This window comes from Dama dama, chromosome X (genome assembly GCF_033118175.1).
Source record: "Dama dama isolate Ldn47 chromosome X, ASM3311817v1, whole genome shotgun sequence".
Lineage (NCBI taxonomy): Eukaryota > Metazoa > Chordata > Mammalia > Artiodactyla > Cervidae > Dama > Dama dama.
In genome coordinates this window covers 99,287,433-99,312,987 of record NC_083714.1, presented here as the reverse complement: position 1 = coordinate 99,312,987, position 25,555 = coordinate 99,287,433, and the positions used below count along the sequence as shown (strand labels likewise).

The following is a 25,555-nucleotide window of genomic DNA, read 5'->3' as shown; positions in this document are numbered from 1 at the left end:
ATTAAACATGAAATTGTATAAACTTACAACTAAATTAAATTCTGAAAGGTGATACTCAAAATTCATCACTTATTATTTTACTACATTTCATTATTTCTATGCTCCTGAGAGATCATTTATCCCTATTTTATTTGTACAATAGAGATAATACACATGGTGCACTACTGCATCTCTTCTAGACTCCGTGTTCCGTGACTACACCTTGGTAAGCTGAAATCTGACAAGATAATAGTATGTAAACCATGGAAACTGGCAAATGTTAGAAATCAGGGCTTCCTTTCCCTCTCCACCCAAATAAATGCTTGTTAACCATTTACCAGCACATCACTGAGAGCACTCAGAAGAGTGCCTGATACATGGTAAATGCTATAATGTATCCATTACTATATTTGCTTGTGCACTGAGTCCAGACGGAGTCTTTTTTTCTAGGTCCGAGTTAAAAGTGTTTGAAGAACACAGAATCACAAAGAATTAGTGTGCTCAACTGCACCTATTTAATCTTCCCAGTAACTCTAGGTGGAGTCTGTACTATTTATTATCCCCTTTCTACAGATAGAGAAACCGAAGTTCTGAGAAGGTAACAATCAGAATGAGCTATCATTTGGCGGAAGTGAGATTTGAAATCGCAGACCAGTAGCTTTCGCGCGCCCGCGCACTTAACTAAGGCACTCTCCTTCCTCTCAAGTTCACCACCCCAAAGGTAACTGCACTTCGCGAAAACTAAGTAGGTGCCGGCGTACGCGTAGTGTCTTGGGAAATGTAGTTCACAGGCTCAAGACATACAGTTGTCCAAGAAGGGAGGGGAGGAGAAAAAAGGCGATTTTTCGCCTTGTAACAAAAGAGCACAGTCAGTTCTCATGCCTCGCGACATTTCGGCCTCGCCGTGCGAGACTTCGGTGGCTTTACTCGGCCCGTTGCATGCTGGGAACGGCAATTCGCCAGACCGGCTACGTCGGCAGGAGTTGCCGGAACTCACGTGGTAAGTTCAGGTCCGGTCCCGGCTTCGCGCGAGCCACCGCGTTCCACGATGACAGGCGTGGCAGTCTGGTGGCCGTTAGGCATGTGCTGTTAGGCATGCGCGACAGACTTTTGGAGCAACTAAGAACCCAAACTGAAAACCTACGACTTCTCACCGGTTTGCGCTCTCGCCGAGGCTTGTGCTGCTCACGGACCTTCGTTCCTTTTCTCCCCACTCCGAAAGTTGGAGGTAGGCCCTGGGGCGCGGAGGACTTGGTCCCGACTGAGACAGTTAAGGCATGCCTGCACTGTCCCGCGAGTGAGGGAAGGAGGGAAGTTCGCCCTTGGTGCTGCAACTGTTTGGCAGCTGGCATTGGGTAGGCTCCAGACCCAAGGTTTGTTTGGAGAATAGGACCGCTCCTGCGGGATGGGCTAGGGGTGGGGGACGGGGCCGCAGGGGTCCAGATACCGGCGGAGCTGCCTTGAAGGGGGTCTTGTGGTCCCAGTGGGGACTTGGGCTTTGAGGTAATGATGAGGAGGGACCGGCGGTGTAGCCAGAGGGTAGGTGTGGAGGTTTGGTGGGCTGCGTGGGTGTAATAGAGGTCTGGTGGGAGTGTTATTGGGGAATCAGTGGGGGCTAATAGGTGTGTTTTAGTCCATGTGTTCATGGGGGCCGGTGGGGATGTGTTCGTTAATTAATGAGGGGATGGTAGACTGGGCAACTGGAAGATAATGGGAGGCAAGTAGCAGTGTGATCCCTGGGGGACAGATGGAGTTATGATATTCAAGGGGTTAATAAAGAGTGATGGAGCATAGTGATTCAAAGGATAATGGTGAGGCTCTGGAGGGAATAATAGAGGTGAGGGTCATGATCAAGGAACTAATGGAATAGTGATCAAAGAAGAGACAATGGGAAGCTCACGGGGTATTGTGATCAAAGGATTTTAGTTTGTGATGATGGCATGATCATTGAAGAAGTAATGAGAACAGAGTGAGCAAAGAGAGGGTAATAGTAAGCTGTTGGGTGTGATCATAAAGTGATTTGATTACTGGGCGAGGAGACAGGTGGGCAGTGAGGGGAGACTGGAGAACTGATGTATGATTATCAGGGATTAAGGTGAGTGTGGTAAGAAGAGTTACAAGGGTCTAGTGATCTGTGAAGGAGCCATTGGAGGGCTGAGCTAATGGGGGCTGATAAATCAAAGTAACTGAGAGTTTAATGGGGAACTAATAGACCATGATCCTCCAGGTATTAATGGGGGATGATAAAAGAATTATCGGGCTTCCCAAGTGGCTCAGTAGTAAAGAATCTGCCTGCAGTGCAGGAGATGTGGGTTCAATCCCTGGGTCAGGAAGATCCCCTGGAGAAGGGATTGGTTACCTACTCCAGTATTCTTGCCTGGAAAATCCCATGGACAGAGGAGCCTGGCAGGCTACAGTCCATGGGGGTCACAAAAGAGTCGGACACGACTTAACAACTAAACAACAACAAAAGGAATAATTGGGGGCCTAATATTTCAGGGGAGAGAGATTAAGGAGGTGGGGAATGCAGTGAGGTAGTGTGAGGGTAATGGAGTGAAAGCAGGGGATTAATGGGGCCTAGTAGGGCTTGGACATGAGTTTGAGTAAACTCCAGGAGTTGGTGATGGACAGGGAGGCCTGGCGTGCTGCGATTCACGGGGTCGCAAAGAGTCGGACATGACTGAGCAACTGAACTGAACTGAGTAGGGCTTTATGACTAGGGGTAGCGAGGAGAGCTGGGGGTGGTGGTGAGATGTTATTGGGGATAAGGTGGGCAGAGAAGGGTTGATGGTGAGACTTGCAGGGTTTAATATGTGGAGTGTAAATGACAGCAGTGGGAGGTGGACAGGGTCAGTAACATCATCTATGTGATAAGTGTTGGGTTTGTCGGACTTTGGGGGGGTCTGTTGGTTTAGTGATGGAATCTGTAGGGTGAGCAGTGGAGCCTGAGACCTCAGTGATGGGATCCTTCAGGCTCGGTGAGCTCAGTGGGTTAGTGACTGGGCTCCAACCTCGCCACCTGTTGAGAGAGCTGTCACGTTGATCAGATGAGCCTGGTTTAGTTCATGTGGTTCTCACAGCCCTGCAGAGATAGGTAATGGTCCACTCACCCACTTACTGATATGGGACAGCATCAGCTTACTGTTGGCAGGTCCCTGGGCAAACAGTGTGGGAGATGGGACGGACGTCAAAGGACAAGCGAGATGTCTACTACCGCCTAGCCAAGGAGAATGGCTGGCGTGCCCGCAGTGCCTTCAAGCTGCTACAACTTGACGAGGAATTCCAACTCTTCCAAGGTCTCCATTTGGCGGGCGATTCACTGGGGGATGGGGTGGGCGAAGGGAATAGACAAGTGGGCTAGGTCTACAGAGCTCCGTGTGGTAGGTGGGCTGACTTGGAGGGTCCACAGGGCAGTCAGGAAGATGGCAGGTACTCAAAAGGAGCTGGGCATCTGGGCAGCAGGTAGATACGGGTGCCTAGGTGCTTCCTGGGGGAAAGGGGTAAACTTTGCAGGGTCCCAGGTTGGAGAGGTGGGTGCAGCTGACCAGTGCACCCTGCTGTGTGCGCTCAGGTGTGACGCGGGCAGTTGACCTGTGTGCGGCCCCAGGCAGCTGGAGCCAGGTGCTGAGCCAGAAGATTGGGTGAGTGTGGAGTCCCAGATGGGAGGCTGGGAGGGAAGACTAGGTGGAGGGTGGACCCGGAGTAAAAACTGGGCTGACATGGACTGTGTTGTCCACAGGGGCCAAGGGTCTGGCCACGTGGTGGCTGTGGACCTTCAGGCTATGGCTCCACTGCCAGGTGTGTTACAGATCCAGGGGGATATCACCCAGGTGAGAGCATGGCTGGGGTGTTGGGGTGTATCTTGGACAAAGGCCCCCCAGATCTGGGGTTTGCAGCAAGTGGAAGAAAGAAAAAGACAAAGAGACCAAGAAAGACAGACAGGGGTATAGTAACTGAGAGAAACCAAGAGAGGATAACAGCAGAGGAACAGAGCCAATGAGTTGTCATCACAGAGAGACAGCAAAAAAATATTCCCAGAGATGGAGCCCAGTCTCAGGCAAAGCCTGAGAATTTGGCTGACCTAATGCTGCGGGCCAGGGCCAACGACAGGTGGGCTTAGAGGGCTGTGGTGGGGGTGCTATGGGGCCACTCATCATCCCTCTCTTCCATAGCTGTCCACTGCCAAGGAGATCATCCAGCACTTTGAAGGCTGCCCCGCGGACCTAGTGGTGTGTGACGGGGCTCCTGATGGTAAACAGCAGGGATTGGGAGTCCAGGCAGGGGGTCCTTTGCATGTTCCTCTCCCACCTCTATTGGCTTCTTCTATTGCTTCTTCCCTGCACTGTCAGCTGTTCCCACATCTGGCAACTTCTCCCTACCTCTGTTTCCTGTTCTCTGCCTCTGTCTTCTACTGTTTGGGTTTTGTCCATCCTTTTGTCATCTCTCTGCAACTGTTCCATTACTGTTCACTTCTTTTTTTTTTTTTTTTTTTTTTTTTAAGTCAGCCATCTATCCATCCATTCAGTGCATTTACTGAGCATCTGTCTTGTGTCAGGCCCTGTTATACATGTTGGGAGTATAACGTGAATAAAATTCTACTAATCTCTGACCTCGTAGATCTGGTGTTCTAGTGGGAGCAGACAGAAAAGAAACAAATGATTGAACTATATAGCATGTCAAAAGGTGATAGGCACCATGGGGAAATAATGAAAATGAGAGGGAGGGAGGAAATACCTGGAGGAATTTTAAGTAAAGTGGAGAAGGCCTCACTGCCTTTAGCATAAAGACCTAAAGCAGGCAAGGGAGTGGGCTAGGGCACATCTGGAGAAAGAGCAATCCAGGTAAAGTGATTGGCACATATAAAGGACTTGAGATAGGCGGGTGAAGAGTGAGATCACTGTGGCTGGATCAGAGTAAGCAAGTGTGAGAGTGGTAGGAGGTAAGGTCAGTGAGGTGGTGGGAATCAGATCCTCAGGTGGATCTTTCTGGGCCACAGTGGTGACTGGATCCTTCGCTAAGACAAGAGCATGGAGAAAGCCATGGGATGGTTGTGAGCAGAGGAAGGCCATGCCTGACGTGTGTCATGACAGGATCCCTCTGGCTGCTGTGAGCAGTGTGAGGGCTGATACCTGGGGAGGGGAGGCCACTGTAGTCATCCAGGTGAGTGGCGATGGTGGTAGACATGAGTAGAGGAGATCTTTTGAAAGTAGAATTGAGAAAGTTTGCCAATGGCTTAAATGTGGGTGTGAGAAGAGAGTGGAGGGTGTGTGTGTGTATCAAAGGTAACTACCTTGAAGGTTTTGGCTTGAACAACTGGAAGGATCAGATGAGATGGGGAAGATGATGGGAGGAGCAAGTTCCAGCAAGAAAGTCACGAGTTTTGTTTTTGGATGTGTTGCATCTGAGATGTTCGTTCTGATCTGGATCTGGACTGGAGATAGAAGAAACAATACTCATGCCTAAGATTGTTTTGAGATTGAAAATGAGTGCCTTAGGCTTAGGAGATCAGAATATGCATCCAGTTGGCAGATGTAGTCATTTGCATGCAGAACCTTAGCAGTAAGAGAGCTTGGTAAATGTTTTGAGCACTCTAACCTCTCTGAGACAGGAAGATAGCTAGACTGTATGGCCCCCTAATGCTGTTCCTCTTGCCACAGTAACCGGCCTCCACGATGTTGATGAGTATATGCAGGCCCAGCTCCTCCTAGCTGTGAGTAACCCTGGCTGTCCCTACCTCAGTTTGGCCCCCTCCTGGCTGTCTCTACCTCAGCCTTAGCCATCTGTCCTGCCCATAGGCTCTGAACATTGCTACACACGTCTTGAAGCCAGGGGGCTGCTTTGTAGCTAAGGTAAGTCTCAGGGAATCTGGTAGGGGGTAGAGAGGAGTCCCCAAAGGTCATCCTCATGCCTCCATCTCTGCCTCCCCATCCTGCAGATCTTCCGAGGCCGGGATGTGACGCTGATCTATAGCCAGCTGCGTGTCTTCTTCTCCAGCGTGCTCTGTGCCAAGCCCAGAAGCAGCCGGAACTCCAGCATTGGTCAGTGGGGTGGAGGGGCCGGGCAGGGGTTTCGAATCTCAGGGACCCATCCCACATGGAGTGAAGGCAGCAGTTGCCCCTCACTCCACCTTCTCCCCATAGAGGCCTTTGCTGTCTGTAAGGGTTACGACCCCCCTGAGGGCTTCCTGCCGGACCTGACCAAACCCCTGCTGGACCACTCTTATGGTGAGAGCCCTGGGCCCCATCCCTGGGGAGAGTCTGTCTACCAGTGAAATTTTATGTCCCAGGAGGGCCCTTAGCCCCATGCCCTGGTAAAACCCTGCCCCTCAAGGGAATGCTGTCCCAAAAGGATCCTCAGCCCCACCCTCTGGAAATTCCACTCCATAGGAATATTTTGGTCTAGGAGGATCTTTGGCTTAGTTCCCTAGTGATGACTCTTAGACCTGGTGAAAGTTCTGAGTCCTACCCCAAGGGACACTGTACCTGTCTAAGGAGTTTCTAGCCTAGGAAGACTCAGTCACACCCCCAGGTAGAAACCCCACCTCTGTGTGGGAATTTTGTCTTGTGAGGGCCTTCAGCCTGGCTCCTAGAGGGAAAAAGCACAAGGCTGCTCTTGTGTCAAGCATGCCTGAGTGAGAGAAAGTCCAGGCAGCCTATGGCAGGTGGCCATACGTGCAGTGGGAGAAAAGCAGATGGGGGAGGGCTGTTTTAGAATGGGTGATCATGGAGGGCCTCCCTGAGGAGGTGATCTGAACCAAATGAAGGATTTCTGGTGCAGGAGTGTAGAGAGTAGCTGGTGGACATGTGAGGGAGGCCTCCGTACCCATCTTGGGTGCAGCCTGAGTCACAGCTGACCCCAGACACCCTGGCCCTGTCTTGTCTCATCTCTCGCTGCTTGTCAGATCCAGATTTCAACCAGTTGGATGGCCCCACCCGCATCATTGTGCCATTTGTGACCTGTGGGGACCTGAGCGCCTATGATTCAGACCGCAGTTACCCACTGGACGTAAGTGCCCTGCCAACAGTGGGTTGGGTGGGAGGTGCTATCCTCTGTTCCCAGGTCCTCACCATCCCTCCCAACGTGTGTCCCTGCAGCTAGAGGATGGCTCAGAATACAAGTACACTCCACCCACGCAGCCCCCCATCTCACCACCCTACCAGGAGGCCTGCGCATTGAAGAAGAAGGGGCAGCTGGCCAAGGAGATCTGCCCCCAGGACTGCCCCATGAGCACAGTGGACATGTTGCCCCAGTCCCTGGCCACCCCACAGCGCTACACCCTGCAGACGTCTGAGGTCTGAAAACATGGACCCAGAGCCCTCAATGCCCACAGTGACCCCCTCCTCATGTGCTCCTTTCTGCCCCAAATCATGTGGTATCTGGGACAAACTTCTGTTTCCTACCTCCCAATAGCTATAAAAATCAATGGGTAAACCAAGTATAGTGAGCAGAAAAGCTTAACCAAATATCTGAGTCTCTCTTCTTTTTCTTGGGTAGGTGGAAGACAGTGGAGTGAATTGCTCGTCTTAACACGTTAAGGTAAATTTGCCTTTTTAATCTAAGAATTTGAGTAAACAGCACCTTTAAGAAAAAACTGAGTAAAATTCTACTTTTTTTTTTTAACATCAACTGGTAAGATTTCAGTCAGCAGACCATTACTAAAACTCCTGATGTTATGTGCCAGGAACTGCCTTAATGATTTTACACATTGAGGTACTCAGTAAATGTTTATTGGACACATGCTATGTGCTGGGCATTGTTTTAGATTTGAAGATGGAGCAGGGAACAAAACAGGCAGATTCCCTGACCCTCAGAGCTTCTAGTTTAGGAAAGAGATAATTCACAATCTGAATGCAGGAGTTTCCACCCACACATACACGTACTATTTATCTTGTTCTCTCTATGTCCACCCATATGTATATAATATGTAAAAGTAACCTGGGATATGAAAAAATTTTAAAGCAATGTAAAGAGATAAGGGCTTCACAGATGGTGCTAGAGGTAAAGAACCCACTTGCCAATACAGAAGACATAAGAGACACAGGTTTGATCCTTGGGTCAGGAAGATCCCCTGGAGAAGGGCGTGGCAACCCACTCCAGTATTCTTGCCTGGAGAATCCCATGGACAGAGGAGCCCAGTGGGCTGCAGTCCATAGGATCATAACAAATCAGACACAACTGAAGAGACTAAGCACGTAGCACACAAGAGATCAAGAATTCTAGGATCTGGCAGTTTGCAGTTTTTAAGAAGGTTATCGTGGAAGGTCTCACTGAGGTGATGTTTGAGCAGAGACCTGAGGAGATGAGGGAGGGAATCCATGTATTAATCTAGGGTAAGAACATTCTAGCAAGTGCAAAGGCCCTGAGGTGGAATGGTGGGGGAGCAGTGAGGAGCCAGTTTCCCTGGAACAGTCTGGGCTAAACCTATCAGTGCTAGAGGGCTTCTCATCCTCAGGACACCACGTTAGAGGACATCCCCGTCTGACAATGGCTTTGCAGTTTATTCAGACCAAGTCTACCATTAAAATAAGAAGTAAAAAAGACACCTTAAAAAAATGAAATGGCAGATCACAGTGGGAAAAGATATTTATAATCCGTACATGTATAGTATCCATGATATTTTAAAAACTGCTATATAGCTTTGTGCAGTGGCAGTATCGTAGCCAATGAGGTTTATCCGAGGCGCGATTATTGCTAATTCAAAAAAAAAACTGCTATAAATCAATAAGGAAAAGAAAATATGAGAATGCCCCGTAAGTACATGAAAAGCTGCTCTTCAGAGAAATACAAGCTAAAACTAAAGAGATTAACAATACTAAATATCTGAAAGGATGTGCAGCATTGGAACCCTTGTATAGACCAAGGGCAGCATATAATGTTGTAACTGCTAGATAATTGTTAGGAATTATCCGCTAAAACTGCATGTGTGTTTAGTTACACTAAGAAAAGTGTACTTGAATGTTCCTAACCAGCCTATTTGTAGTACCCCCAGACTAAATACAGCCCAAACACCCATTAGCTATAGGATGGATTGTTAAATCCTGGTTTATTCACAGTGGAGGACTACATATCAAAAAGAATGAACATTATATGTTTTATGCATTTTCTGTGTGTTATGGTTCACAATGAAAGTAGAGGCAAAAACTGCACAAAAATGTAGCTGAGAAAACAATGATTATAGTAGAAGACAGTGGGAAACATATTTTAGTTTAAAACTTCTTTTACTTTGACCTTTTAGTTAGCTGGCAATCTGATAAGGACTCGGAAGCTGTTTGCTGTCAGGAAAACCAGAACTTAAGTTGATGAACTTGTTTTCAAATACCTCGTCAACCCATCCTAAACATACAGGCTCTGAGTAGGAACCTCCAGCAACCACCACGAACACAACAAGGAAAGAAACATCCCGCCGTGTCCGTCTGCACTGTAGGGGGTATTCTTGAGTAGAGTCTTGCCTTTCTCTAAACTTTTCCAGCCATGTGTCCTGAATATGTCCAGAACTCACCCTGAAAGCAGGGCTTCTTAACCCTGGGTAGAAGTCAGGGGTATTTGTGAACTTAATGGAGGGAAATCAGTTCAGTTTTACTAACTGAAATTTTAGCTTTACTCCAGAATCTGAATGCTGGCAGCAAATCAGTATTGTAAAATTACTTTTACAATAGTAAAAGCAGTGCCTGCAATTTTCTCATCAATATATATCACAGTTACTTGTTTATGTTATGTTGTCATGGGCATCTTAAAATACTGGTCACTACTTTGAATAAGATATTTTTTAATTTATTTTTTTAATTGAAGGATAAATGCTTTACAGAATTTTGTGGTTTTCTGTCACAAATCAACAAGAATCAGCCATAGGAACACCCACATCCCCTCCCTCCCAACTCCCTTTTCATCCCACCCTTCTAGATTTTCACAGAGCCCCTGTTTGAGTTCTCTGAGTCATATAGCAATTTCCCATTGGCTATCTATTTTACATATGGTATTGTAAGTTTCCATACATCTCACCCTCTCCCTCCTCTCCTCCCCAACCACGTCCTTAGGCCTGTTCTCTATGTCTGTTCCTCCATTGCTGCCCTGAAAATTAATTCATCAGTACCATCATTCTAGATTCCATATATATGCATCAGTACACAATATTTATATTTCTCTTTCTGATTTACTTCACTGTGTGTAATAGGCTCTAGGTTTGTCCACCTCATTAGAACTGACTCAAATGTGTTCCTTTTTATGGCTGAATAGTATTCCATTGTATATATGTACCACAACTTCTTTATCCATTCGTCTGTCAGTGGACATCTAGGTTGCTTCCGTGTTGTGGCTATTATAAATAGTGCTGCAATGAACATCGGGGGTACACGTGTCTTTTTCAGTTTTGGTTTCCTCAGGGTACATGCTTACGAGTAGGATTGCTGGGTCATATGGTGGTTTTATTCCTAGCTTTTTAAGGAATCTCAATACCATCTTCCATAGTGGCTATATCAGTTTATGTTCCCACAGGCAATGCAAGAGGGTTCCCTTTTCTCCAGCATTTATTGTTTGTAGACTTTTTGATCATGGCCATTCTGACTTGTATGAGGTGGTATCTCGTTATAGTTTTGATTTGCATCTCTCTAATAATGAATGATGTTGAGCATCTTTTCATGTGTTTGTTATCTGTATGTCTTCTTTGGGAAAATGTCTGTTTAGGTCTTTTTCCCACTTTTTGATTGGGCTGTTTGTTTTTCTGGTTTTGAGTTGTATGAGCTGCTTGTATATTTTGGAAATTAATTATTTGTCAGGTGTATCATTTGCTATTATTTTCTCCCATTCTAAGGGTTGTCTTTTAACCTTGTTTGTAGTGAATAAGATCTTACAATTTGAGGTACTAATTAGAAAAGTTCATTTATTGTAGCACCCCAATGTTGTTTCATTTTAATACGATACTTTTTCTTTTATTGGAACTGTAATTGACATATTAATATAATATGTATAATTCGAAAGTATATAACATAATGACTTAATATACTTATATATTGCAAAATGACTACCATAAGTTTAGTTAACATCTATCACATCACATAGTTAGAGTTTTTTCCTTGTGATATGAGCTTTTAAGATTTGCTCTTGGAGTTCCCTAGAGGTCCAGTGATTAAGAGTCTGCCTGCCAATGCAGGGGACACGGGTTTGATCCCTGGTCCAGGAAGATTCTACATGCAGCGGAGCATCTAAGCCCGTGCACAACTGCTGAAGCCTGTGCTCCGTAACTACAGAGTAGCCCCCACTCGCCACAACTAGAGGAAGCCCATATGCAGGAACAAAGACCCAGCACAGCCAAATGTAAATTAATTTTAAAAAGATTTGCTCTCTAAGAAACTTTCAAATATACAAAATAGTATTGAGAAGTATAGTCACTATGCACTATTACATCCCAGAACTTATAACTGGAAGCTCTACCTTTTCACCACCTTCCCCCATTTTTAGATTCCATATGCAGCATTTGTGTTTTCTGACTTCATTTAGCATAATGCCCTTGAGGTCTATCCATGTAGTCACAAATGGATTTCCCTCATAGCTCAGTTGGTAAAGAATCTGCCTGCAATGCAGGAGACCTGGGTTCGATTCCTGGGTTGGGAAGATCCCCTGGAGAAGGAAATGGTAATCCACTCCAGTATTCTTGCCTGGAAAATCCCGTGTACAGAGGAGCCTGGCGGACTACAGTCCATGGGGTCGCAAGAGTCAGACACGACTTAGCAACTAAACCACCACTACCAGCCTTTTTTTATGGCTGAATAATACTCTGTCATATGCATATACCAAATCTTCTTTGTCCATTTGTATATTGACAAGACACCTGGGTTGTTTCCATATTTTTGCTGTTGTGAGTAATACTGCAGGGACATGGGGTTACAGATATCTCTTTGAGTAGTGACTTCATCTCCTTTGGATACAGACCCAAAAGTATATATTTGGGATCCAGGGATTGCGGGATTATATGGTAAGTTTTGTTTAAATTTTTGAGGAACCACCATACTGTTTCACTTGGTATCCATAATAATCCTGTGTATTTGAGAGAGTGTGTGTGTGTATATGCACACACATGCTTTTAAAAACATTCTATGAAGGAGTTCACAGACTTGGTCAGATCAGATGCCATGGGATTCCCTAGAATAAAGTGTTTCTGGGGGAGGGCGGGGGGGAGGGGGTTGTGTCACATGGTTTATGGGGATCTCAGCTCCTCAATCAGGGATTGAACCTGCACCATAGCAGTGAAAGCCCAGAATCCTAACCACTAGGCCACCAGGGAACTCCCCAGAACAAATTTTCCTTTTTTATGTTAAGAACCCCTTTCTTAAAGGAATGTCATAAAGTTTGTCATGAGTGCAGTCCTGAATTTACATTTTAGCAAACAGGAGCTGATAGCTACGTTGGCAGGTCTGGTTTCTGCAGCTCACTCACATATCTTTAGAAAATCACCATTCTCTGTCCACACCCCCATCCACTGAGCTCAGGACTACTGACATCCCAGTCTGTAACCCCAGGTGTTTGTACATGACTTTGTGAACCTGGGAGTGTCCATACCACTTCTAACCCCAGGGAGCCCACACCACAGCTTGTTAATGCAGGAGTCTTCTCATTCACGTCAGTATGACCACAGGAATGTCCACACCCAAGTCTGTGTGACTTCAGGGATGTAAAACAGAAGTATCCACACAAAAGGTGGTGTGACATAAGAGTATCCACCCCTATCACCATGTATATTCAGGCAGCATCCACATACAAATCAGCAAGGGCCAGGGAGTATGGACAGTCCCATTTGTATAATCCCAGGAGTGTCCATGTCTCCATTTTGAGGAGCAAAAACACAACAGCCTTTGGGAACCTGTGAACATACTCACCTCAGGCTGTGTCCCTAGTTATGTCCATCCCATCTATATTACATCAGAAGTATACACCAAAAGTCTCTCTGATGGGAGCAGTGTCTAATCCCCAGTCTGTGCAAGCCAGCAGTGTCCACACCCCCAAGTGTACAGCCTAGAAGGGGCCCATCTGGCCTAGGCCTGGTCTCTGACATCTCCAGAGTGCCCGCTCTCCACCTATCTAGCCCTAGTCTTGTGACTTCAGGAGTGCCCACACCCCTCTGTGTGACCCCAGAATTTTCCACACTAAAGTCAGTTTGTCCGCAGAGGTACATACACCCCAGACTGTGTCCCCAGTGGAGTACTTAACATTAGTCTGAGTGACTCCTAGAGTGTTTCCACCCCAGTCTGTGATGACAGAAATGTTTATTCTCCAGTCTTTGTGATCCCAGGCTTTCCACAACACAACCTGTGTTACCACCAAAGTGTACACATTCTGGTCAGTTTGATCTCAGATTTGTCAACTGCCTAGACTGTGTAACAACAATGGGTGCCCATTCTCCTGTTACTGTAACCCCAGGGGTTACCACAGCTCGGTCATTGTCATCCCCAAAAGTGTCTACAGTGTAGTCCATGTCACCACAGGAAGGTATACACTTTAGTCCGTGTGTCACCTGGAGTATTCAAAACACAGTCTGTGTCCCCAGAAGTGTGCATATCCTAAAGCTTCTGACCACAGAATTGTGAAAACTCTATAGTGTTTTACAACAGGGGTGTCCATGGACCTGCCAAGTATGTCAGTCAGCGGCAGTGCCCATGTTTCAATCTGGTGACTTCACCAATGGCTATATTTCTGCCTTTGTCACCCCCTGTGTGTGATGCCAGGAGTCTCCAGACCCCAATAAAATGGAGCAGGACCATATGTCCCTTGCCACCACCCCCCTCCAGTCACCAAGTCCTCTGCCTGCCTTTTGCCTGTGGAAAACTACAGTCAAAAAATTTAATCAGAGAAGTGAGAAATACTGAAACAAAGGAAAACAGTCAGAGGAGACTAAAGAATAATAATGTAGTCATTAAGCATAGTCAAGGACCTTTAGTTCTTTCTCAGGGGCTATAGATAATATTCGCCATATCCTGTGAGCTGTCTTATAGATACCAAAACCCCAGATGGAGAAGTTAACTACGTGATGACCAGACTGACTATACCCAGAACATGAGCTGCCACAATTCTGAGAATTGACTGCAAAGAAATGGGAACAATTTCACCCTGAAAGTATTGATTAACTGTACCTGAAACAACCAAGGTGATGCTAGTCAGGACACTGATGACCAATTGAAGATGACTGTACTGTTTCTACTTGTAACTGCCTCCCACTCTGTCTATAAAAGCTCTCCCTTTTATCTTCCATCCCCTGCTTGTCAGGGGGTGGAAGTCTGCCTTTGGACAGATGTCTGCTACCCTCCCCCCCCCCCCCCTCACTTGTTGGCATCTGAAATAAAACATACTTTCCACCAACCTGTCCTGTTCACTGACTATTGAGCGGTGAGCAGCCAGATCCCCGCATACACACTCTCAGTAACACCAATGTGTGTCCTGAGGGAAGCACACCCCTAGTCTGCATTACAGCAGTGTTCACACCCCAGGTCTGTCACTGTTGACTTTTCACCTGCCAGTCAGTATCCCCTTGCTGGTGTTCAGTCAGTTGCGTCTGACTCTGCGACCCCATGGACTGCAGCATGCCAAGCCTCCTTGTCCTTCACTATGTCCTGGAGTTTGCTCAGATTCATATCCATCAAGTCAGTGACGCTGTCTATAACCATCTCATCCTCTGTTGTCCCCTTCTGCCTTCAGTCTTTCCCAGCATCAGGGTCTTTTCCAAGGAGTCAGCTCTTCCCAGCAGGTGGCCAAAATATTGGTGCTTCAGCTTCAGTATCAGTCCTTCCAATGAATGGTCAGGACTGATTTCCTTTAGGATTGACTGGTTTGATCTCCTTGCTATCCAAGGGACTCCCGGGAATCTTCTCCAGCACCAGAGCTCAAAGGCATCAATTCTTCAGCACTAAGCCTTCTTTATGGTCCAACTCTCACATCCATACATGACTACTTCAAAAACCATATTTCTGACTAGAAGGACCTTTGTCAGCAAAGTGATGTCTCTGCTTTTTAATACACTGTCTAGCTTTGTCATAGCTTTTCTTCCAAGGAGCAAGCTGTCTTTTAATTACAGGACTGCAGTCACTGTCTGCAGTGATTCTGGAGCCCAAGAGAATAAAATCTGTCACTGCTGCTACTTTTTCCCCTTCTGTTTGCCATGAAGTGATGGGACCAGGTGCCATGGTCTTAGTTTTTTTGAATGTTGAGTTTTAAGCCAGCTTTTTCACTCCTCTTTCAACTTCTTCAAGAGGCTCTTTAGTTTCTCTTTGCTTTCTGCCATAAGGGTGGTGTCATCTGCATATCTGAGGTTATTGGTATTTCTCCCAGCAATCTTGATTCCAGCTTGAACTTCATCCAGCCTGGCATTTCATATAGTGTGCTCTGAATATAAATTAGATTAAAAGGGTGGCAATATACAACATTGTCTTACCCTTTTCCCAATTTTGAACCAGTCAGCTGTTCCATGTATGGTTCTAACTGTTGAAAACCCCATGAGCAGTATGAAAAAGCACTGTTCCCTAGGAGTGATGACACCACCCTTATGGCAGAAAGTGAAGAAGAACTAAAGAGCCTCTTGATGAAAGTGAAAGAGGAGAGTGAAAAAGTTGGCTTAAAGCTCAACATTCAGAAAACTAAGATCATGGCAACCAGTCCCATCACTTCATGGCAGACAGATGGGGAAACAGTGGAAACAGGGGCTGACTTTATTTTTCTGGGCTCCAAAATCACTGCAGATGGTGATTGTAGCAATGAAATTTAAAGACACTTACTCCTTGGAAGGAAAGTTATGACCAACCTAGACAGCATATTTTAAAAAGCAGAGACATTACTTTGCCTACAAAGGTCTGTCTAATCAAGGCTATGGTTTTTCCAGTGGTCATGTATGGATATGAGAGTTGGACTATAAAGAAAGCTGAGCACCAAATAACTGATGCTTTTGAACTGTGGTGTTGGAGAAGACTCTTGAGAGTCCCTTGGACTGCAAGGAGATCCAACCAGTCCATCCTAAAGATCAGTCCTGGGTGTTCATTAGAAGGACTGATGTTGAAGCTGCAACTCCAATACTTTGGTCACCTGATGCAAAGAGCTGACTCATTTGAAAAGACCCTGATTCTGGGAAAGATTGAGGGCAGGAGGAGAAGGGGACGACAGAGGATGAGATGGTTGGATGGCATCGCCGACTCAAAGGACATGGCTTTGGGTGGACCCCAGGAGTTGGTGATGGACAGGGAGGCCTGGCGTGCTGCGGTTCATGGGGTCGCAAAGAGTCGGACATGACTGAGCGACTGAACTGAACTAGGAGTGATCATTCCTCAGACTGAAATGCCAGGAGTATCTACACCCCAGGGTATGTAACCCCAGGAGGACCCACAGTCAGCCTGTGTTTCTCCAAAATTGTACACATAATAATATGCATGACCCCAAGATGATCAACTTTGTGTGACCACAAGAGTGGCCACCACCCAGTCTGCATCTCTCCAGGATGGTACACCCTTGACTGTGTGATCAACAAAGTCTCCGTGCCCCAGGATCTGTGACCACTGCGGTGTCATTCTCAAGCCTGCAATTCCAGAACTTTCCACCCAATGTGGGAACAAGGAGTGTCTCCACCTCAATTTCTCTTGCCCCAAGCTCATTCACTACATCGTCCATGTCACCCTAGGAGTAGCTGAACTCCAGTCTGCATGATGCCATGTGTGCCCACATCCCAAACAATGTGAGCAAAGGGGTGTCCACATGCTAGTCTGTGTGACCACAAAAACATCCTCCCATTGTCTGTGGCCCTAGATGGAGCCAGTGGGTTTTACCATGGCTGTGTCATCATCCCAATGTTTGACTACAGAAACATCCACAGCCCAGCCTTTGTGACCTCCAGCAGTGTTCACCCCACAGTCAAGAGTCCAGAAGTGGCAATAGCTTAGTCTGTGTGATCTTGGAAGTTTTTGCAGTGCAGTCTGAGTGGCACCATAAGTGTGCTCATCTCAAACTCTGTGATCACAGAGGTGTCCACACTCCAGCCTCCATGGCCCAGGAGTGTCCACACCTGGTTTTGTGGCAGAGGCAGTCAGTCTTGAGTGTATGTGACCCTAGTGTTGTTCAAACCCCCCAGTCTCTCTGTCTGTGGCCTCAATAGAATTTGCTCCTGTCAGTGTAACTACGGGAGTATGAACCTCTCGTGCCTGTGACTGCTGGCCGGTCTCCACTCGGGTCTGGGTGACCCAGGGGGAGATAACCCCCCATCTGTGTGACAAAGGTGTCTACATGCTCCAGTGTCTGTGACTACAGGGGCACTGGTCCCCCATTCAGTGTGATTAGAGGAATGTGTGTTTGTGCTGTGCTTAGTCACTCAGTTGTGTCCGACTCTCTGTGACCCCATGGACTGTAGCTTGCCAGGCTCCTCTGGCCATGGGGATTCTCTGGGCAAAAACACTGGAGTGAGTTGCCATGCCCTCCTCCAGGGGATCTTCCCAACCCAGGGATTGAACCCAGGTCTCCCACATTGCAGGCAGATTCTTTACCAGAATGAGCCACCAGGGAAGCCCAATTAGAGGAATGCCCACACCAAAATTGGTGTGACCACACCTGTGTCCACCCCTGTCTGTCTGTCCTGAGAGGCATCCCTGCTTTAGTTGGTGTGATTCCAGCACAGGCCACACTGCAAGCAGCGTGACTACAGAGGTGTTGCCAGCAGAGTAAATGATATTCCAGTAGTGGCCATACCACAAGCATTTGACCACAGTGCCCCCCCAGTGAATGTGTCCTCACTCAAGTCCTTGTCCCAGTCTGTGTGACCCCAGTAGTGTCCAGATCCCAGAGGGTGACTCCGAGGGTGTCCAAAGTTGAACCTGGGTGAAACCAGGAGGTACCTGATCATAGTCCATGTGATTCCAGAAGTGTCCACACACCAATCTTGAAAGACTCTAGGAGAACACATCCCAGCCCAGGAACTTCAGAAGTGGCCACGCCCCATCCTGCATGACCTCAATCATGTTCACATTGCAGGCAGTGTGACCACCTAGAGCCCTCACACCCAAGTATGTGACCTCAGGAGGTCCACATCCCAATCAGTGTGACCCCAGGATTGCTGGCACCCAAATCTAGCGACCACATGAATGTCTATATCCTCATCTGTTTGATCCCAAGAGCATCCACACTCCAGGCTATGCAATCCTGGGAGGGTCCATACACAAGTCAGTATGACCCCAGGAAGGGTTACACGTACAGGAAAAGTGAACCAGACAAAAGGGGAAAGCCTGTGCAAAGGCCCCGAGGCAGGAGCATACCTGGCATATTTGATATACAGTGAGGAGACCAGTAGAGCCGGAGTAGAGTGAGTAAGGTGGTGAGTGACAGGAGGTGAGGTCCAAGAGGTGATGGAGCCTGGTCCTGTAGGGCCTCCTTGACTACAGGGAGGACTTTGGCTTTTTCTCTGAGAGAAGTGGAGCAGGGGTCTGAGCAGAGGAGGGCCGTGGGCTGCCTTGGGTTGTAATAGAATCCTCTGGCTACTGTGAGGACAGGCTGAAGTCCTTAAGTCAGATCAGAGATCAGGCTGGGCCATGGAAGGTGGGGGCCCAAGGGGCCAGGACCATGGCCACTTGACAGGCCTCCCCAGGAGGCTCTACATTCTCTCTGGGGCATATGGCAGCCCTCCTCCTGTGCACCAGAAACACAGGATATACTGAGGAGAAGCAATGGGGACTGAGTGGAAATGACCTCACTGTGAGACCTCAGGCCAGCCCCTCCCCTTTCCCTGGGCCCTGGGTTCCCACCTTTGGCAGATGAGTATAATAATTCTTGTCCTGCCAATCTCTCCAGCGTCTCTACTCACCTATTCTCTCCATCGACATCAGCCTCCTTGATAGTTCCTCAAACACACCAAAGCATTATTCCCACTTCAGGGCCTTTGGTGCCTGCTGTTTCCCCTCTGCTTGAACTCTCTTCCCAAGACATGTGCATCGCTCACAGTTATATGGCTGCCCCTTCGCTTTCTTCTTATCTCTGCTTAAAGATCTCCTCAGGAAACCTTCCCTGGCTATCCAAAATAGTGCCCCTGTATCCGTGCATCCTTCTTAGTTTTTCTTCATTGAACTTCCTAGTACATTACATATTTACTTGTAGAGTCAGCCAGAGCCCTGCAGTGTGGGTGAGGACAAACAAAGCATGCACAGGTGGAATTTTGAAGAGACCTAAATGAGAGGACCATTACAGAGGTGCAGAGAGGGTTCAGTAAACCCATAAGGTTGCCAGCTTATCCAAGGACTGGCATCAGAGGGGTTCTGCCACCATTCCCAGGCCTGAATGGGCAGGAAAGGGAACCCCAAAACCCAGAAAGGAAGAGCTGGAACTCAGCCCCAGCCAATGAACACCCAGCTTTCTCTGTCCTTGCATTCTCCAGTCACCTATCAGGGTCTCTCATTGGCCAACCCAACTAGAAGCCAGAAGGGGCAGGGCATGGCTGATGAAGTCACAGGGACACAGGGAAGGATTGGGGGCAGGGGACAAATAGAATACCAAACATGTTAATATAGTATTTTTCATTACCTATTGAATAATACTGAGCATGGGAGGTTGCTGAAGACAGGTGTTTATGCTTGCTGGGTTTCCTGTGTTTTTGGTATCTAGAGCAGTGTGTGGCACATTTAATAAATATTTGTTGAAAGTATAAATGAAAGAATGGACTGATGCTGAAGCTGAAGTTCCAATACTTTGACCACTTGATGTGAAGAGCTGACTCAGAAAAGACCCTGTGCTGGGAAAGATTGAGGGCAGGAGGAGAAGGGGGCAGTAGAGGATGAGATGGTTAGATAGCATCACTGACTCAGTCGACATGGGTTTGAGCAAACTCCAGGAGATAGTGAAAGACAGGGAAACCTGGCATGCTGCTGTCCATGGGGTCACAAATAGACACAACTTAGTGATTGAACAACAACAACAAATAAATAAAGTAATAGGTATAAAATAATGCAAAAGTGAAAGCATGACTTCAATAAGTGGTGCTGGGAAAACTGGGCAGCTACATGTAAAAGAATGAAATTATAACACTCCCTAATAGCATACACAAAGAAAACCTCAAAATGAGTTAGAGACCTAAATATAAGACTGGACATTATATGATAACCCTATATGCAAAACAGAAAAAGAGACACAGATGTACAGAACAGACTTCTGGACTCTGTGGGAGAAGGCGAGGGTGGGATGTTTTGAGAGAACAGCATCGAAACATGTATATTATCTAGGGTGAAACAGATCACCAGCCCAGGTTGGATGCATGAGACAAGTGCTCGGGCCTGGTGCACTGGGAAGACCCAGAGGGATCGGGTAGAGAGGGAGGTGGGAGGGGGGATCGGGATGGGGAATACATGTAAATCCATGGCTAATTCATGTCAATGTATGACAAAAACCACTACAATATTGTAAAGTAATTAGCCTCCAACTAATAAAAATAAATGAAAAAAAAGATTAAAAAAAAAACTGGACATTATAAAACTCTTGGAGTAAAACATACACAGAACACTCTTTGACATAAATCATAGCAAGATCTTTTTTGATCCACGTCGTAGAGTAGTGAAAATAGAAACAAAATAAACAAGTGGGATCTAATTAAACTTAAAAGCTTTTACACAGCAAAGGAAACTATAAACAAAACCAAAGACTACCCTCAGAATGGGATAAAATATTTGCAAGGGATTAACCTCCAAAATATACAAACAGCTCATGCAGCTCAATATAAAAACAAAACCCAATCAAAAAAATGTGCAGAAGATCTAAATAGACATTTCTCCAAAGAAGATACACAGATGGCCAAAAAGCACATGAAAAGATGCTCAATATCACTAATTATTAGAGAAATACAAATCAAAACTACAATGAGGTATCACCTCACACCGGTCAGAATGGCCAGCCTCAAAAAATCTACAGGACTTCTCTGGTGGTCCAGTGGGTAAGAATCCACCTGCCAATGCAGGGGACACAGGTTTGATCCCTGTTCCAGGAAGATTCCATGTGCAGCAGGGCAGCTAAGCCCATGCAGCACATCTATGAAGGCCATGTGACCTAGAGCCCATGCTCTGCAAGAAGGAAAGCCACCCCAATGAGAAGCCCATGCACTGCAACTAAAGAGCAGCCCCTGCTTGCTGTAACTAGAGAAAGCCCATACAAAGACCCAAGGCAGCCAAAAATAAATAAATGTGTTTTTTTAAGTTTTAAAAAAATCTGCAAACAATAAATGCTGGCTAGAGTGTGGAGAAAAGAAAACTCTCCTACACTGTTGGGGGAATGTAAATTGATATAGCAACTATGAAGAACAGTATGTAGGTTCCTTTAAAAACGAAAAATAGAACTACCGTATGACCCAGCAATCCCACCCCTGGGCATATACCCAGAGAAAATCATAATTCAAAAAGATACATTCACCCCAATTTTAATTGCAGCACTATTTACAATAGCCAGGACATGGAAGCAACCTAAATGTCCACCAACAGAGAAATGGATAAAGAAGACGTGGTACATATATACAATGGAATGTTAGTTAGCAATTAAAAAGAACAAAATAATGCCATTTGCAGCAACGTGGATGGACCTAAATATTATCATACTGAGTGAATTAAGTCAGACACAGAAGGACAAATACCATATGATATCATTTATATGTGGAATCTAAAAAAGAAGAGAGGGTACAAACGAACTTATTTACAAAACAGAAGTAGAGTCATGGCTATAGAAAACAAACTTATGATTACCAGGAGATAAGTGAAGTGAAAGTTGCTCAATCGTGTCCGACTCTTTGAGATGCCATGGACTGTAGCCTGCAAGGCTCCTCTGTCCATGGAATTCTCCAGGCCAGAATACTGCAGTGGGTAGCCTTTCCCTTCTCCAGGGGATCTTCCCAACCCAGGGATCAAACCCAGGTCTCCCACATTGCAGGTGAATTCTTTACTATCCAAGCCACCAGGGAAGCCCAAGAATACTAGAATGGGTAGCCTATCTCTTCTCCATCAGATCTTTCCAGCACAGGACTCTAACCGGGGTCTCCTGCATTGCAAGCGGATTCTTTACCAGCTGAGTTATGAGGAGATGGGGTGGGGGGATAAACTGGGACATTGGGAATGACATATGCACATACTACATGTAAAATCAGTTCTCAGGTGATGCTAGTGGTAAAGAATCTGCCTGCCAATGCAGGAGATGCAAGAGACACGTGTTTGATTCCTGAATTGGGAAGATTCCCTGGAGTAGGAAATAGCAGCTCACTCCAGTATTCTTGCCTGGAGAATTCCATGGACAGAGGAGCCTTGTGGGCTACAGTCCACAGAGCCACAAAGAGTTGAACATAAATGAGCAACTGAACACACACATATATAAAATAGATAACTTATTTATACCTCTATATAGCACAGAGATGGAGAAGGCAATGTCAACCCACTCCAGTACTCTTGCCTGGAAAATCCCATGGGCAGAGGAGCCTGGTGGGCTGCAGTCCATGGGATCGCAAAGAGTCAGATACAACTGGGCGACTTCACTTTCACTTTTCATTTTCATGCATTGGAGAAGGAAATGGCATCCCACTCCAGTGTTCTTACCTGGAGAATCCCAGGGAAGGCGGAGCCTGGTGGGCTGCCGTCTATGGGGTCGCACAGAGTCGGACACAACTGAAGTGACTTAGCAGCAGCAGCAGCAGCATAGCACAGAGAACTCTGCTCAATATTTTGTAATGGTCTGTATGGAAAAAGAATCTAAAAAAGAGTGGATATAGAGATTTCTCTGGTGGTCCAGTAGCTAAGTCTCCAACGTTTTAATGCAGGGGACCTGGGTTTGACCCTCATCAGAAAACTAGATACCACATGCCGAAACCAAGAGTTCACATGCTGCAACTAAAGATCTGCATGCTGCAATGAAGATCAAGAGATCCCCCGGGCTTCCCTGGTGGCTCAGTGGTAAAGAATCTGCCTGCCAGTTCAGGAGACATGGGTTTGTTCCCTGGTCTGCGAAGATCCCGCATGCCATGGAGCAACTAAGCCCATGCATCTCAACTACTGAGCCTGTGCTCTAGAGCCCAGGCACCACAACTACTGAAGCCCATGCACGCCCTAGAGCACATGCTCCATAAGAAAAGCCACCACAGTAAGAAGCCGGTGAACCACAACTAGAGGATAGACCACCCAGCAATGAAGATACAGCACAGCCAAAAATAAATACATAAAATTATTTTAAGATCAGAGATGCCATGTGCCACAGCAATGATCCAGTCCAGCCAAATAAATATTTTTTTAAAAGAGTGGATATATGTATATGTATAATAGATCCAGTTTGCTGTACACCTGAAACTAACATGACATTGTAAATCAACAACACTCCAATGAATTATAATTCTTTTTTAAAGTGAAAGGATGAGCCATAGACTTGGAGAAAATATTTTCAAAATGAGTTATCTGACAAAGGAGCAGTATGCAGAATATAAAAAGAATTTCCACAATTCAATAATAAGAAAACCAACAACCCAATTTCAAAATGGGCAAAAGACTTGAACAGACACTGCACCAAAGAGGATATACAGATAGCAAATAAACATGTGAAACAACACTCAACATCATTAATCACTAGAAAAATGCAAATTAAAACCACAGTGAGATATTATACACACTTAATAGAAAGGCAAAACTTAAAAAGACTGACTATACTAACTGTCGGTGAGACTGAAACTCTCCCATGGTGCTAGTGGGAATGTTAAATGGTTAAGTCGCTTTGGAAAGCAGTTTGGCAGTTTCTTATAAAGTGAAATATACACCTACCACACAACCCAGCAATCCCACTCATAGGTATTTAAGAAAAATGAAAAGTTATGTTTATACAAAAAAAAATGAAAACTAATGTTTATACAAAAACCTATATGCAAATATCCATAACAACTTTATTCGCAATCACCCCAACCTGGAAACAACCCAAACGTCTTTCAACTGCTGGCAAATAAAGAAGCTAATACATCCTTACTTACTACTCAGCAATGAATAGCAAACTACTGATGTATCCAACATAGATGACCCTCAAATGCACTAGACTGAGTGAAAGAAGCCTGAATAACAAGACTACATAATGTCCAATTCTGCCTATATGGCATTCTGGAAAAAGCAAAATTATAGGGCTTCCCTGGTTGGCTCAGTGGTAAAGAATCTGCCTGCAATGCAGGACATGTGGGTTTAATTCCTGATATGTGAAGATCCCCTGCAAGAGGAAATGGCAACCCACTCCAGTATTCTTGCCTGGAAAATTCCATGGACAGAAGAGCCCGACAGGCTACAGTCCATAGGGTCACAAAGAGTCAGACACGACTGAGCACGCGCAAAGTGGAATGCCTAGGAATAGCAGACAGATCAGTGGTCACCAGCGGGTGGTTAGGAGTGGAGGGAGAGGCTGACTTCAGCATGGCCACACAAAGAACTATTTAGAGTGAGAGAATTTCTTTCCTACTAGTGGCAGTTAACCAATTAGCTTTTGTTTATCAAGTCTCAGAGAACTGGTATGGTACAAAGGAGACATTTTACTGTATGTAAATAAATATACCTCAGTAAATGTGACTTTTTTTAAGTGCACTACTTCACAAGCAATAAAGAATTCTATGTCTGCAAAAAGGGCTGTGATCACGCCTGTTGGTACTCCTCCTCTCCTGGTTTCTGCACAGACACATCTCAGGAATGCATCAGAGGAAAAGGAGGAGCTGTAGCCATCCTGCTGCACTTCAAAGTAGCACTTTGTTGACTGTTAGGACCTGAATTGTGTCGTCCCACAAATTCATAGGGCTTCCCTGGTGGCTCAGCTGGTAAAGAATTTGCCTGCAGTGCAAGAGACCTGGGTTCCATCCCTGGGTCAGGAAGAACCCCTGGAGAAGGGAATGGCAACCTATTCCAGTATTCTTACCTGGAGAACTCCATGTACAGAGGAGCCTGGTGGGCTACAGTCCATAAGGTCTCAAAGCGTTGGACACAACTGAGCAACTAACAGACACACAAATTCATATGTTGAAGCCCTCATCCCTCGTGTGACTATTTCTGAAGATAGGTTAAAGAAAGTCATTTTAAAATGAGGTCATAAGGGTTGATCTTAATCCAATAGGACTGGGGGCCTTATAAGAACAGAAAGAGACACCAGTGAGTTCTTCCCATGTGCATGTGCACAGAGGAAGGACCATGTGAGGACACGGTGAGGGGGTGGCCATCTACAAATCAGAAAGAGATGCCTCACAAGAAACCAACTCAGATGGCACCCTGATCTTGGACTTCCAGCCTCTAGAACTTTGAGGAAATAGTGTCTATTGTTTAAGCCACCCTGTCTGTGGTATTTTGTTATGGCAGAGCAAACTAATACATTGCCTCTCGGTTTCAGATTTGACTCCAGGAGACTCATTTTGGCCATTGAGGAGGGCGGCAGGCATTTCAAATGAAAGAAGGGAAATTTGGCCCATCTTCCTTGTCTAGTTGAAGGGAACTCTGAAGCTCAGAGAAGAGAGGGGTAGCCCAGAGAAACGCAGGCTGAAATCTGCAGCACTCCCATGGATCAGATTCTGGGGGCTGTATCCACAAGACTATGAGGGCTACTC

The 25,555-nt window shown here is 46.1% G+C and overlaps 1 protein-coding gene and 1 pseudogene across 7 annotated transcripts; both read left to right on the top strand.

Annotated features, from left to right (window-relative positions):
- The first annotated feature begins 681 nt into the window (after positions 1–681).
- Positions 682–23,345, top strand: FTSJ1 (FtsJ RNA 2'-O-methyltransferase 1). 7 transcript variants are annotated; one of them, XM_061137435.1, is made up of 13 exons: positions 682–1,207; positions 3,111–3,275; positions 3,551–3,620; positions 3,719–3,809; positions 4,152–4,230; positions 5,637–5,689; positions 5,775–5,828; positions 5,915–6,017; positions 6,120–6,203; positions 6,887–6,984; positions 7,074–7,271; positions 7,474–7,515; positions 9,215–10,614. In XM_061137435.1, exons 1-12 carry the CDS (start codon positions 919–921, stop codon positions 7,504–7,506), a joined length of 1,317 nt encoding a protein of 438 aa, XP_060993418.1. In that variant the 5' UTR covers positions 682–918; the 3' UTR covers positions 7,507–7,515; positions 9,215–10,614. The 7 variants fall into 7 exon arrangements, with proteins under 7 accessions (XP_060993418.1, XP_060993417.1, XP_060993416.1 ...); XM_061137434.1 differs by lacking the exon at positions 9,215–10,614 and adding an exon at positions 22,766–23,345 and having other exon boundaries at positions 685–1,207; positions 6,881–6,984; XM_061137433.1 differs by lacking the exon at positions 9,215–10,614 and adding an exon at positions 13,962–14,319 and having other exon boundaries at positions 685–1,207; positions 6,881–6,984.
- LOC133053378 (U4 spliceosomal RNA) lies at positions 8,614–8,695 on the top strand (annotated as a pseudogene).
- Positions 23,346–25,555: the final 2,210 nt, after the last annotated feature.